This window comes from Urocitellus parryii, chromosome 13, assembly GCF_045843805.1.
Source record: "Urocitellus parryii isolate mUroPar1 chromosome 13, mUroPar1.hap1, whole genome shotgun sequence".
In the NCBI taxonomy this organism is placed as follows: Eukaryota; Metazoa; Chordata; class Mammalia; order Rodentia; family Sciuridae; genus Urocitellus; species Urocitellus parryii.
Window position 1 is genome coordinate 20348408 of NC_135543.1, and position 13616 is coordinate 20362023.

Sequence of the window (13616 nt, forward strand, 5' to 3'; positions counted from 1 at the left end):
CTAAAATTCTTAGTTTGTTCATTGCCATGGTTTGAATGTGGTTTGCCTCATAGAGGTTCATGTGCTAGTTGCTTGGTCCCCACAATAACGGTTTTGAAGTGGTGGAATCTTAAAAAAAGATGAGGCCTCCTGGAAGGCAATAAGATGATGGAGCTCTATTCTCATGAAGGCATTAATCTGGTCTTGTGGAATGCATTGGGTCTTATCCCAATTCTCAAGAGAATGGGTTGTTGTTACTTTTTTTTGGTAACAGGGATTGAACCCAGGGGTGCTTAAGCACTGAGCCATATCCCCTGCCCACCCTGCCCCTTTTTTTTTTTAAAATTTTGAGACAGGGTCTCGCCTAGTTGCTCAGGGCCTTGCTAAATTGCTGAGGCTGCCTTTTTGAACTTGGCCATCCTTCCTGACTCAGCCTCCTGAGTAATCCCAGCAGGGATTACAGTTGTGCACCACCACCCTTGGCGAGAATGGGTTGGTATTAAAAGAATGAGCCTGGCCCATGCCTGGTGTCTGGCTTCCCTGTTTGCACAGTCCTTTTGCTTGTGGACTGCTGCTTTGTCATATTGTGACACAGGCAGAGTGCCTTCACCTAGCACCGTGCTATTTGGACTCTCCAGCCAGTAGAATAAACTTCATTTAATAAGATAGTAGGCTTTCGGTATTTTGAAACTGATCAAGTTAGTCACTTGTTGGGCAGGACTGGATAAGGGTAAAGGAAGAAGAACAAGTTTGGGGATAGAGGAGGAAGATTGAATTAAAATAATTTTGTATTTGTGTTTCCAAAAGAGTCTTGGGGGATCCCCAGGGATTTAGAATTCTTATCCTTTGGTTTGTCATTGGTTTTCCAGTGTAGGTACAAAGAGAAGAAAGGTATTCACAAGATGAAATAATCTTGTAGGGAGTGAGAAGTACCTTCCAGAATCAAGAGAATGTGGTATAACAAAATCCTAGAAAAGAGTTTTGGTAAATGCCATGGAGTGATCAAGGAGGATAAGACTTTGTTTCAAAATTAGAAAGGAGGGGCTAGAATTGTGGTTCAGTGGTAGAGCACCCACCTAGCATGAGTGAGGTACTGGGTTTGATCCTTAGCACCACACAAAAGTAAGTAAATAAAATAAAGGTATTGTGTCCATCTACAATTAAAGAAATGTTTAAAAAAAATTAGAAGGGAACTGGTGACCTTTGTGTAATCCTTCGTCAATAGACTGAGGGATCAGAAATCATATTTTCGGTGCCAGAAAGTTTCTGGGAGATGAGAAATTAGAAACGAAATGTTCTTGATTTTATAAAAGTTTTAAAATTTTGATTTGTTATTATTTAGTGAAATAATGTACATAAATAGTGAAAAGGATTTTCAGTGGAAAATGCCTTTCTCCCTCTCCTATCTCTTAGTAACCTGTCCTTCTGCCTTAAGGAAACTATTGTTAATGAGTTTTTGGTTTCTTTATTTTTAGAGCTTTGCAGCTGCAAATGTTATATATGTGCCTTTTTTTAAAAACAAAACAAAACAAAAAACCCTTTTCCATAAAAATGGTTAGATTATTCTCTTAGGAAGCTTGAGCAACAGATAGGACAATATTCAGAAGAGAATGTACAATAAGGAACATGTTTACAATACGGAACATATTCTTTTTCTTTTAAAGCTCGAAAGATCAGATTTTAAGGAACCAATAGAGAAGTGTGTGGTAGAAGTTCTAACCTGAGAGTCTGTGCCTCAGGAAGACCTCTAAGAATCTTTGAATTGCTGGGTGCCATGGCACACACCTGTAATTCCAGTGGCTTGGGAGACTGAGGAAGGAGGATCTAAAGTTCAAAGCCAGCCTCAGAAAAAGGGAGGCACTAAGCAACTTACTGAGACCCTCTCTCTAAATAAAATACAAAATAGGGCTGGGTTCAATCCCCATCACAAAACAAACAAAAAAACCCCAAAACCTTTGAATTGTGTGTAGTATTTTTTTTTGTTTGCATTTTTCTAGGGGAGTTTATCTTCATCATAATCTTAAAGGAATGAAGTTGAAAAAACATTAACCACTGACTTTAAAGTAGAAGGAGCAAGGCCTTGTCAGATGATGTGAGTGAATAGGCAAGGGACCAAGTCACTTGCTGTAAATCAGATTAGGCCTTTGACTTTGGCATTTGATAAGCGTGGGCCACTACTGAGTATAGGTTTCTGTTAATTTGATATGAAATGGACACAATAGAAGTGAAGAGGAAGTTGCTCTTGTCTAGTGAGGAATAATAATGGCCTAGACACGTGGTGCCCATGGAGATAGAACTGGACAGATTCTAGATCTCTTTTGCAAAGAGAATTAATAGGTTTGCTAATGAATTATGTGTGGAACATTACAAAAAGATTCAAAGGTGAGCTCTTGATTTTCACATTGGATGGATTAGGGTTTCATTTCTGAGATCATTGTAGGAAAAGACTATATGGGTTGATAAAAATCATTTTGAATGTGCAAAGTTGAGGTGCCTAGTAAATATCCAAGGGGAGGTGTCATGTACGCAGTTGGGTATACTGTATTAGAACTGAGAGTCTGAGCTGGAAAGTCATTAGGGCATAGATAGTATTCTGAGCAATGGGTTAGAGAAAAGCACTCACCTATAGAAAAGGAACCAGGACCAAGCCCTGGAGAAAATCTTAAGGATTTGGTTAAAGAAATCAGCAAAGTGGATTGAGGGATTGAGAAAAGGAGAGACTTCCGAGAGGAGAGTGTTTTTTTTTTTTTTTTTTTTTTTAAAGTTATTGCTGTTGAAAGTTTAAGTAGAGGAAGACTGAAATTTCCATTGAGTTTGAGAACATGAAATTTGCTCAAGAACAGTTTTGGTGGGAACAGAGGGCAGATTGGATTGGGTGGTAAAGTAAATTGGAGATAAAATTGGTTAATGTAGACAATTATTTTAATAAATTTTCTTCAGTAGTGGGAAAATTACTAGGTGGTAGACAAAAGAGATGCTGCTTTGGTTAATCTCTGAGTAAATGGATAGCATCAGTGAAAAAACCATGGAAGTCAAGAAAGCCAAACATTTTTGCAGTGTAATGATCGTGATGGGAACATGCAACCTGTGCTAGGTAGGGAAAAACGTGAAAGGGGTAAACAGCAGTGAGAAAATAGGATGGCCAATGGACAATAGTTGTATATGAGGGTCAAAAAATGAAAAAAGTACCAAGTGAGCTGCAAGGGAAGGTAGTGGAAATCAGAGAATTGGTGCTTCATTAGAGGAGATGGTACAGTTACTAGCATTGACAAGCCTGTGACTGTATTAGGTAAGCAAGATTAGATAGAGAAAGTCAAAAGACTCATGATGTTGGGTAAGTTGTCCACATGAGTATTTAGGTCCCTGAGGACAAATATTGGGATTGATTGGATGACTGGGAAAAAAAAATGTCTTAACAAATGATGGAGAAAACAGGAGGGGCAGAGGGTAGCTAAATGCTATATGGGCTTTACAAAAGCTGGTGTTTTTGAAGGAGCAAAAATGGGAAATGATTTGAAAGTAGTAATGGAGAGAAAGGAAGGAAACCTTTTCCACTTCCTGCCCCTTAGATGTGTGGTCGTAATGGATCAAAAGAGAAAGGGAGTGCAGAGTATAACTCAGTGGTGGAGCACTTTGCCTATTCGTAGGCCCTGGGTTGGAGCTATATCACAGGGAGGGGAAATTTGAGAGCCATGGAAGTCTGAGGTAGATGTACAGAAAATATGGATGAGTGGTGGGTGATGATGTATGTGATCTGAGAAATGAGGAAGTGAGGCCATCTCATTATTACTTGGGTAGGCAGAAATGTAAGGTGTGATGGGATTAGTTTTGGTTATTCTGAGAGTGGCATTCTCGAATCTTCTTATGTACTTAGGACCTGTCTGGCACACTGAGCTCCATGACACTAGCTTTGTGGCTTTGCTCTTGCCTTCATTCTTAGCTTTTTATATGGTGATCTGTAATAAAACTACACAGTGACGTGGGGGCTCCTTTCACTTTTTGCTAAATCTCTGAAGGAGAATAGGTCACCATTTTGGGCAAGTTTGATTCTCTTTAAAGTTTATTAGTATCCAAGGTTGGTTGGCTCTTATTCATCTCCAAGTTGATATTATCTTTACCAGTTAAACTTTCTGTTCAACTCTAAAGGGTAATCTGTTTTGTCTGTGACTTAACTCGTCATCCTGTTGGTTGACCTTACACTTTGTACTTTTCACCAAGGTGTTAATCATCATACTGGTTCCCTTTGTGTAGACCAGTGTGCTAGATTATTTTCTTAGCTATACAGCAGTCAGTTACTATGATTTGTTACCTACAATGAAACTTTTCGGATTCAGAATTGAGGAACATATTTTTTATGAACCTTGGTTCTCCAGGGAGCAATTCAGTGTGCCTCATGCAATGTACAGTGCTTGTTTTGATGTCTTAATCTCTTGCCAATGTGCTGAGCTTTAGATTCTTTGTATTCTTTATTTCCTATTATTTCATAATATAATAACACTATGGTTGACAGTGACTGCCAAAAAAACACCATCTGGACACTGGATTATTTTCCCACGGGACACTTGTGTAGGGCTGGCTGCGTGATTCAGAAGAATATGCTGGTCATGTTTATCTATAAGCATAACTTTGAATGTTAAATAGTAATAGATGGACCAAATCTTGATATTATTTCTTTTACATTATTAAATTTGAGGCAGATAATACAGATTACTCCATTCTTGGCTTAATAAGTCTTTACTGAAAGGCTGCATTTAATTATGATATCTACCACTTAACATCTGTAAGTTTAAGACAAAATGAGACTAATGGGAAGGGCTGGATGGCAGAGCACCTAACATGTAATAGCACTTTTTAAAAAATATTTTCTTTTTTAAAAAATCAATTTATTGATTCTAACTAGTTATACATGACTTTTTGTGCCTCAAACATATCCAAGTGTAATAAATCCTTTTGAGAGGGCCTGGGCTTTACTGTCAAATAAATATATACAGCTAGTGTCAAATTAGGTGTGAATGAGACAATTCCATACAACAGCAACCTTAGTTTGGGTAGGGCTGTTATATCTGGTTGAAATTCTTTGGCATCTTTTGTAATAAATCCTTTGATGACTTTATAATTAAATCTCTTTAAGAAATTTTTTTTCAAGCAGAACTCTTCAAGAAATGTTTTTGACAGTGGATTTCAGCCTTCCACTCTTGTGTTAGCTGTAAATATAGGCCTTTTAAAATGAGCTCAAAGTGTAGCCTACCCATTATTAATTTTTTTTTAGTATGATGCTATTGATCTCCTTAAATGTTGTTCCTTACTTAGTATATTAGACCAAGTGGATTTTCCATACAAAAATAATAGATGCCTGATACACTTTACTTTTTGCAAAAACTATGAAGGTTGCTGCCGGGTTTCTGTTCTCGTGACTAAAAGGCTCAAGGGTCACTCCAGTTAAACTGGGCTAACTGGGCTGCATGAAATAACCACACAAGAGACAGAAATACCTTTTTCTTTGGGGTCTCTGTGACAGTTCCTCTGACCTTAAGGGTCCGCAGGAAGAGAGAGCACCTGCTAACCCTTTATATTGAGGAAAAGCTATTCAAATGAGGCAAGGGGTCAGGTTTCAGGGGGCTGAGTTTATCAGCATGATGTCCACTATCAGCAGGTTGATTGACACCTGGGTAGGCCACACCCAAGGGCACAGTAAGAGAAGGGGACACACACAAGGCACTTCCATGGAAGATTCTATCCTAAACAGCAAGGAGTTATATTACGAAGGAACAGGTGAGCATAGCTTCACTCATGGGGCTGTAGCAAGACACACCCATGCACAAGACACTGACCCTCGAACCCAAGAAGAGTGGGTAAGCCTCTGCCACATTTCTGTGACTGAGCGCCTCAGCACCCAGCTGGGGAGTGTGACCCAGACACGTGCAAGGTTGGTCTCCTACAGGTTGTATAACCCTGTGCATACAGGAAAAACTGCTGAATTGTCTATTTTAAAATGGTAAGTTTTATGATATGTGAATTTTATCTAAATTGTAAAAACTGGAAGATTGCCAGGCACTTTTCATTGTTGACATTTGGTTTTATGGAATAGCATTCACTATTGGCTGTTGTATGTATTCTGGAGCAAATCTGGAATTGCTTTTTGAGAATAGTCTTAATTTGATCTAAAAATACTACTCAGGCACATCTGCCTGTGGGTGAGCCAAGGAATGACTTTGCTTCTGGGAAAGCTCAACAGGTTAATTTTCTAAATTTGAAAGGTATGCTCAGTATCAAATTAATGTGAAAGAGATAACTATTTTTTTTTAAAGAATTTGTGTGCCAAGATAACTATAAATTTCTTTTGCTAATTGTTATCTTCTCCTTACCCCCAGAATTAAAAGTTCTGAGGCAGGGATTTTATTATTGGGTTTTGTTGTTGATTTTTCTTTTCATGACTTGTTCAGTGTGTAGTCAGTGTCTGGCATATGGTAGGCACTCAGTATTGGTTCAGTGACTGACTGGAAACTGCATTAGCAGCAGCAGCAACGACAACAACAACATTACATATGCATTACTTCATTGAATCCTTATAAGAATCTTTGCAATAGTTGTTATCCTCCTATCAGATAAGGAAATTGAAGTTAGAGATAAAAAGTCTTTACTTCTCAAACTAGGGCATGAATATCTCTATGTTGTGTATACAAAAGCACAGAATTAAATAATGCTTGAATGATATTTGGAACTATCAGTTTTATTTGAACACTTTGGATAGGTAGAACAACATTTTAACCTTAAGGCTGATTTTTAAAGTGAAATGCAAAATTTGCATGAATTTTAAGGATAAAATGAGCCAGTCATGGAATATGTGCAATGTTGAACTTTCTCATGCAGCTTTTTTCAAAGCCAGTCTGAAAAAAGCCGTATTTAGAATATACAGCAAGTCTCTGGTGTTCAGAACATGTTATGTGAAAGTTTGACCCAGATCATTTTAAGGAATTCATTTCATATATCTTTAAGTTCTGTATATAGTATACTGTTTCCTTCAATTGTTCTGCAAACATATCTACTGTAAACAAAGGCACCTGTTTGTTATTCCCTCTATTCTTCATTATCAATCTTTCATCTCACAGGCCCTCTCCTCTTATTGTCAGCAATATTATTATGGTACAAAACATTTGATTATCAATTAGTTTGAAATATTGGATTGAGAAAATGAATAACAGTGATTTTTTTCCCTTAAGTACAATTCTTTGCTTTCAAAAATATTAGAGGACTTTACATAGTTATCAACTGATTATTAACATCTTTTTGATGGTTCACTATGTGATATTGTAACATACAACTCAAAAGGAGTTCAGAGATTTGAATGGCAGTAAAATTCATTCTGCTTATTTATGTGATCAAGGTTTTTTAGTGCTACATCTATAAAAAATTAAGAATAGGAATAGAATTGACACCAATTTTTGTCCTATTCTTGAAGTTAAAAGTATTTATCTTGACTGTAAAGTTATTTAAAAAAATTTTTTTTTTTTTTCCTGGCCAGGGACAGTGGGCCTTGTAGTTTCACCTGTTCTGGATGCTGAGGCAGGAGGGTTACTTGAGACCAGGAGTTCATGATCAGGCTGGGAAACACAGACTTTGACTCAAGATAGAACAAAAATAATTAAGAAAGATTATATGAGTGTGTGTGTGTTTTCTAGAAACCAAAAATTTGTATGTAATACATTATTCTTAGTGGTTTATATGCTGTAGAAGAAATTTTATCACTAAGAGTTTTATGGTTACAAAGTTTAAAAAATATTCATGTATATAAAAATTTTCAAGTTAAAATAGGAAGTAATTATGAGAATGGAATTATTATTGTGTTTGATACTGGGGATTGAACCAGGGGTGCTTTATCATTGAGCTATATCCATCACCCCTTTTAAATTTTTTTATTTTGAGACAGGATCTTGTTAAGTTGCTTAGGGTCTCACCAAGTTGTTGAGGCTGGTCTCGAATATGATCCTTCCCAGTCGCTGGGATTATAGGCACGTACCATCGTGCCTGGCAGGAATGGAATTATTAATTCAAAGAGAAAAAAGTTTTTTTTTTTTTTTTTGGTGTGTGTGTGTATAGATGGTAATATTGGGTATATTGACTTCTGTTACATATATCATAAAGCGATATAATAGTTTATTATTAAAGTTTCAGTATTTCAATACTTCTGGTAAGTGTATCATTTGTAATTATTTACATTAAAATATGAAATATTCTTGTTATCAACTTTAAAATATGAGTGAAGTGTGTATATTTTAAAAATTCTCTGTGTAAGAATACAAAAAATACTGGACAACCACTGGTTTATGAAACATAACCTTTATCCACCTCTTAAGTTATTCTGTAATTAAGTTAGATCACTCAAAGATTATACAATAATGAGATCCCACTGCTTTAGCCCTTTTCAGAATTATCTTCACTGAATTGTCCTTAGAGTCTTATGTTCTTTTATGAAAGATTACTAAAAAAAAAAAAGGAAAAAAGTTAACCCATTTGAAGTCTGTTTAATATTTCTTGTGATGTTGAGTGTCTTTCTTTATTCTATATTTAGCACCAGGACATTTGTTTTCTTCATTAATTGTTATATTTCCTCCTTTCTGACTGTGATAACTAAATGATTTAATGTTTCTTTTTGCCTCGGTCTGTGGAAAATTCAGATCCACATTTGATGCTCAGCTCTAGCATAACTTTCAACTTTGTCAAAAGGAATTTTTTTTCTCTGCATCCTTGATTGTGTTTTTAAAAATTAAATTTTTTAAATGAAAATTTTATTGCATATCTGTCCTTTGTGAGTATACAAAGAACCACCTCACATGCTTCATGGAAAGAGAAGAAATTTCTTTCAAAATAAAAATTTATTTTCCCCTCAGCAATGAGGATAGAATAGGTCCTCAAAAAAATTAAATACTTGGGACTGGGACTGGGACTGGGGCTGGGGCTGGGGCTCAGTGGTGGAGTGCCTGTTTCGCACATGTGAGGCACTGGGTTCAAGCCTTGGCACCACAAAGAAAGATATTATGTCCATATACAACTAAAAAAATTTTAAAATAAGTCTAGTGTACATTATAAAATTCATTAAATTTTCATTCAAGGACCTGCCTACATACTGAGAATAGTTGACAAAGTTTGCAAACCTTTAGTTCTAATGTTACAATGTGCTTGTTTGCCAGTTTCATTTTGTATTATAAAGAACTGCTTTACTTTTTTTGAATATTGAAAGAGATTTCAAATATATGGGCAGCTCTAATCTTGTCCCTTGTGACTGTTTGCTTTTTAACTCCTATTAAAAGGAGTTTATGGCCTGTTGGTTATTGTTTAGAAGAATTCTGCAATGTGGCTGGGTGTGAATTAGTGGTGACTCTTCAAGTCCTTAGGGGAGAGTGATAAAACAATTTACTGTTTTTGTAACAGCCTCCAGGAAAACCAGTTAGTCCAGCTTTATGGATGACTCAACTTGATACGTTTTTGGAATATAATATTAATCAGTAAAAACTTATTTCTGTCAAATCTGTAGGCCAGTTAAAGAGAAGCAGTAATAAAAAACCCAAATGAGATTGAGAGGAATGATGTAGCATGCTTGAATAAGATCCCCTGTTCTGTGTCACCAGGGGATTAACTGCCTCATTGAACAATAGAGGTTAATTGTATGTCTTGAATCTTTTAGCTGGTTTCCCAATTTTTCTTTAGTGCTCCCAAAGCACAAGTTAATGCAAAAATATCAGCCTTACTCATCAATAGTTTCATGTGGCCCATGCTTCCAGTCTGTGTTGAATCTAGATTCATGGTTTAGAACAGTTTTGAAGGGTCCCTGCTGCCTCCAGTTATCCTGTGTAACAATCGTAATTTCAGGCTCCAATATGTTTGCTCCTACAAATAGCTGCCACTTTTTTTTTTTTTAGCACCAGCAGAATATATTGTTCTTTTATTAAAAAACAAAAAACTTAAAAACCAAACAAGGTATTTGTTTAATAAAACAATTATCTGATTATACCTAATTAGCAACAGAAACAGTTTTCCTTAAGTATTTGTATGTTAAGCTTTTTTAAGATTGAATGTTGATAATTTTGTAAATTGTATGACTTCGTTAAGGACTTCAGAACGTTTTAGATGCATGAATCAGAGATGTCCAAACTTTTTGTGGAATATAGAATTAGCAGGGACCTTTTTTAAAAATTCACACTCGTGGGCCTCATATTTTTTAAAGGTGGTATCCCAAGGTGGTGGTTTTGTAGCCTGTTAGTCACATTTGCTGATGATTTATTTTTTTAAAGTCATCAAGATGAAGCTGTATATTGGAGAGATAATATGTTAGAATCATTTGAGATGAATATAAACATACCTAGGGAGAAAACTGAGATAAAAGAATGATAGAAATGTTCAGTACTTACAGAGGAGGTAGGTGTATTGTGGGTAAAGGGGAAGAGGTGAGGGCACATTTATTAGTGGATCCAAATGTTGTAGTAATTACCATACTTACCTTCTTAGATGCTAATACTCGTTAAGCAGTGGTCACAAACTCCATGCCTTTAGAGCTTGGGTAGGTAATGTAAGTTATTGAGAAATGTCGCAAAACGAAAACCTGACATCCCTGGTGGACAGCTATTGTCAGTCAGGGCCTGTTGTTGCCAAACCAAGTCTAGCATTTCTCCTATACCTTTCCGTGTGTGAGGAGCTGGGATTCCAGACTTTATGTGAAAACACCAGGTTTTTAGATGCTGGTTTAATGTACTGAAGGTACCAAAAAGTGGACAACAGATACCCATCTGTTAGCTTTGGTGTTCCTACCACAAATCAGCAGTCTTTGTTTTAGAGCATTGCCTCTTCAAGTGTGGTTCCTGCATCAGCAGCATCAGCATAATGGTGACCTTCCTAGACATGCGATTATTAGATCCCACCTCAGCTCTACTAAATCAGAATCTTTGGGGATGAGGCCCAGTCCACATTGTTTTAACAAGCCTGATGGGTGGTCCTGATGTATGCCTGGGTTTGAGAATTATTGGGAATATGAAGATATATTGCAATTTCTGTGTGGCGATACTAAAGGCAAAAACTCATCAAATATCCTATAAATTTGTCAAGTATATTTTTTGTTTAAAAAATACATAGGGTATTTTTTTATATAAATGACTATGTATTATGTGTGTACATATGTATGTGTGTTGTATGTGTGTGTGTGTATGAAAAACTTTTTTTTTTTTTTTTGCCAGAATCAGCACAATCATTAAATTGGATTTTCTCCCCCATACCTTTTTTTTTCTTGTTGTTTTTTGTTGGGATATTGCAAGAGAATTTTAATAACAACTCTGTGCCACATTGTGACCTCATTAGAGTATATCTCACATTTTCATTTTCTGCTTGGTTAATACTTGATAAATATGTTACATAGCTTTCTGAAGCTCAATTTAAAATCTCTTGTGTAAAAAGATTAAATGTGAATATGTTAAAATTTAGAAATACTGGTTGAAAAACCCTTATGCAAAATTCTTGAGACCAGATGTGTTTTGGATTGGGTTCTTTTCAGATTTTGGAATATTTGCATACATGCACGAGATAGCTCACTTGGGATTGAGACCCAAGTTCACACACAAAATTTGTTTTTTATGTATACTTACTGCACATAGCCTAACTGTAATTTTATAAGTATTTTTAGTGAACCTGAGTTCCAACTGTGACCTGTCACACAGGTGTGGAATTTTCCACTTGTGATGACGTTGGTGCCCCAAATTTCAAATTAGGCGTGCTTAACTTGTATATCCTTATTTTATCACATTTTTCTTGAGTTTTTTTTTTTAAGAATTATTTCATTTTTATATAAAAAGGAAAGTTAATTTATGTTATTTCATGTAAGTGTCGCTTCCTAATTGCTGATCAGGTTGTTTATGTTTTAATACCCACGTATATTTAGTACCAATATTTTTCTCTATTCCCCAAATGTAGAAATGATTGCTATGCCAGTGATTGTTGTCCTTAAACTTCTCCTTCCTTTTTTATAACCCAAACAGATTTGGCAATTTAAAATTCTTAATACTTTAAAGACCAAATTAATTATGAATTTTATATAGATAATTTTCTTACATTTAAAAGTATATAAGATGTGGTGGCAAATGCCTATAATCCCAGCACCTGGGGAGATGAGGAATACTAAATTACCTACTGGTGCAGGAAGATCACAAGTTTGAGACTTCAGCAATTTAGTGAGGCCCTAAGTAACTTTGCAAGACCTTGTCTCAAAATAAAAAGGGCTGGGGATATAGCTCAGTGGTAAAGCACCCCTGGGTTCAATGCCCAGTACCAAACAAACAGACAACAAAACAACAACAAATCCCTGAAGTATACACAAGATTTTCATTTGTTATGAGAAAAATTCATATTTGTCTTATACTTAAAATGTACTTTCAGAGTATTTAAAATGCTGAGTTAGACTGGGAATTTTGGAATAATCTGGTTTAAAGTAATAAACATAAAATTAGAAAAAATCATCATGTTTATATATGATATTTATTAATGAAAACACATTATATTCATTCACAGGGTAAACCAGACTTGAATACAACATTGCCGATTAGACAAACAGCATCTATTTTCAAACAACCAGTAACCAAAGTCACAAATCATCCTAGTAATAAAGTGAAATCAGACCCACAACGAATGAACGAACAGCCACGCCAGGTAAGAACTTGATTTGTCCTCCAGTCTCATTTTCTAGAAAATTCTAGCATTTTTGCCAGACAGTTCAAGAAAATTCTGGTTGAAATGGAATGTATATGGAAAGAAAATTATTTTATGCTCTAGGAATATTACATGAATGCTGGAGAAACACTATTATAAGATTTAGGTTAAGTATCTTGAGGAAAAATTTAAAAGTTCATTAAAAAAGAATCTAATGACATGGACTATAGTTTTATGCTTTTTGTGTGGTAATATATCAGACTTGGTTCTGCTAATCTTAGTTTTTAAAGATTATCTTTCTAGGAGTAACATGGCACAGAAGGACGAAGCATGCAGTCTGTGTTAAAAAATATTTCTGTTACTTGGAAACTACTTTTTAGGGGGGGACTTCTGATTTCTTATTTCATGAAAACCATCCCACCCCTTTTGAAAAACAGATACACTTTGTAAATATGGTATATTGTCTTGTGAGTTTCATATTTGTATAAATTCAATTTATTTTTCTCTTTCTTATTGCTTCAAGCTGTATTCCACCAGAATCTTTTCTTAGAAAAATGGTATTATCTGAAAGGCCTCCCTGCTGCATAGTAATGCCATATAGCCAGAGAGGGAGACTTGACAAAATGCCAAACCTTCTACATAATGTTGCTTATTCACTCCCCTAATTGTGGTCAAAAGCTCAGCTATTTCTATGAAGTTCCAGTAACAGTGGGTGAGGGAGTGGAGGGAGAAGCATCTGTGCATTGTTTTCCTCTCCTTTCTCTGCCTTCTCCCACCTGAGGATGAGGAACACTGAGTTACTACAACAATGGTCTTTTGCTCTCATACTCCCTTTTTAGATGTCTCACTCCACCCTTTCATTTGAATTTTGTTTTTCACTAGTCATTCAAGTGTCTCATCTCCAGACTTCACAAAAGACTGGGTCAAAACTTTCAGACAGTTACTCTAGA

At 35.8% G+C, this 13616-nt stretch overlaps 1 protein-coding gene across 2 annotated transcripts in view; it reads left to right on the forward strand.

Moving 5' to 3' along the window:
* Mbd2 (methyl-CpG binding domain protein 2) overlaps positions 1 to 13616 on the forward strand; it is a 72997-nt gene that overhangs the window by 22236 nt on the left and 37145 nt on the right. For both annotated transcript variants that reach the window (XM_077792261.1, XM_026409954.2), the window contains exon 3: positions 12529 to 12666. In XM_077792261.1, coding sequence (XP_077648387.1) covers positions 12529 to 12666 — 138 coding nt within the window. The remainder of the gene's footprint in view (positions 1 to 12528; positions 12667 to 13616) is intronic.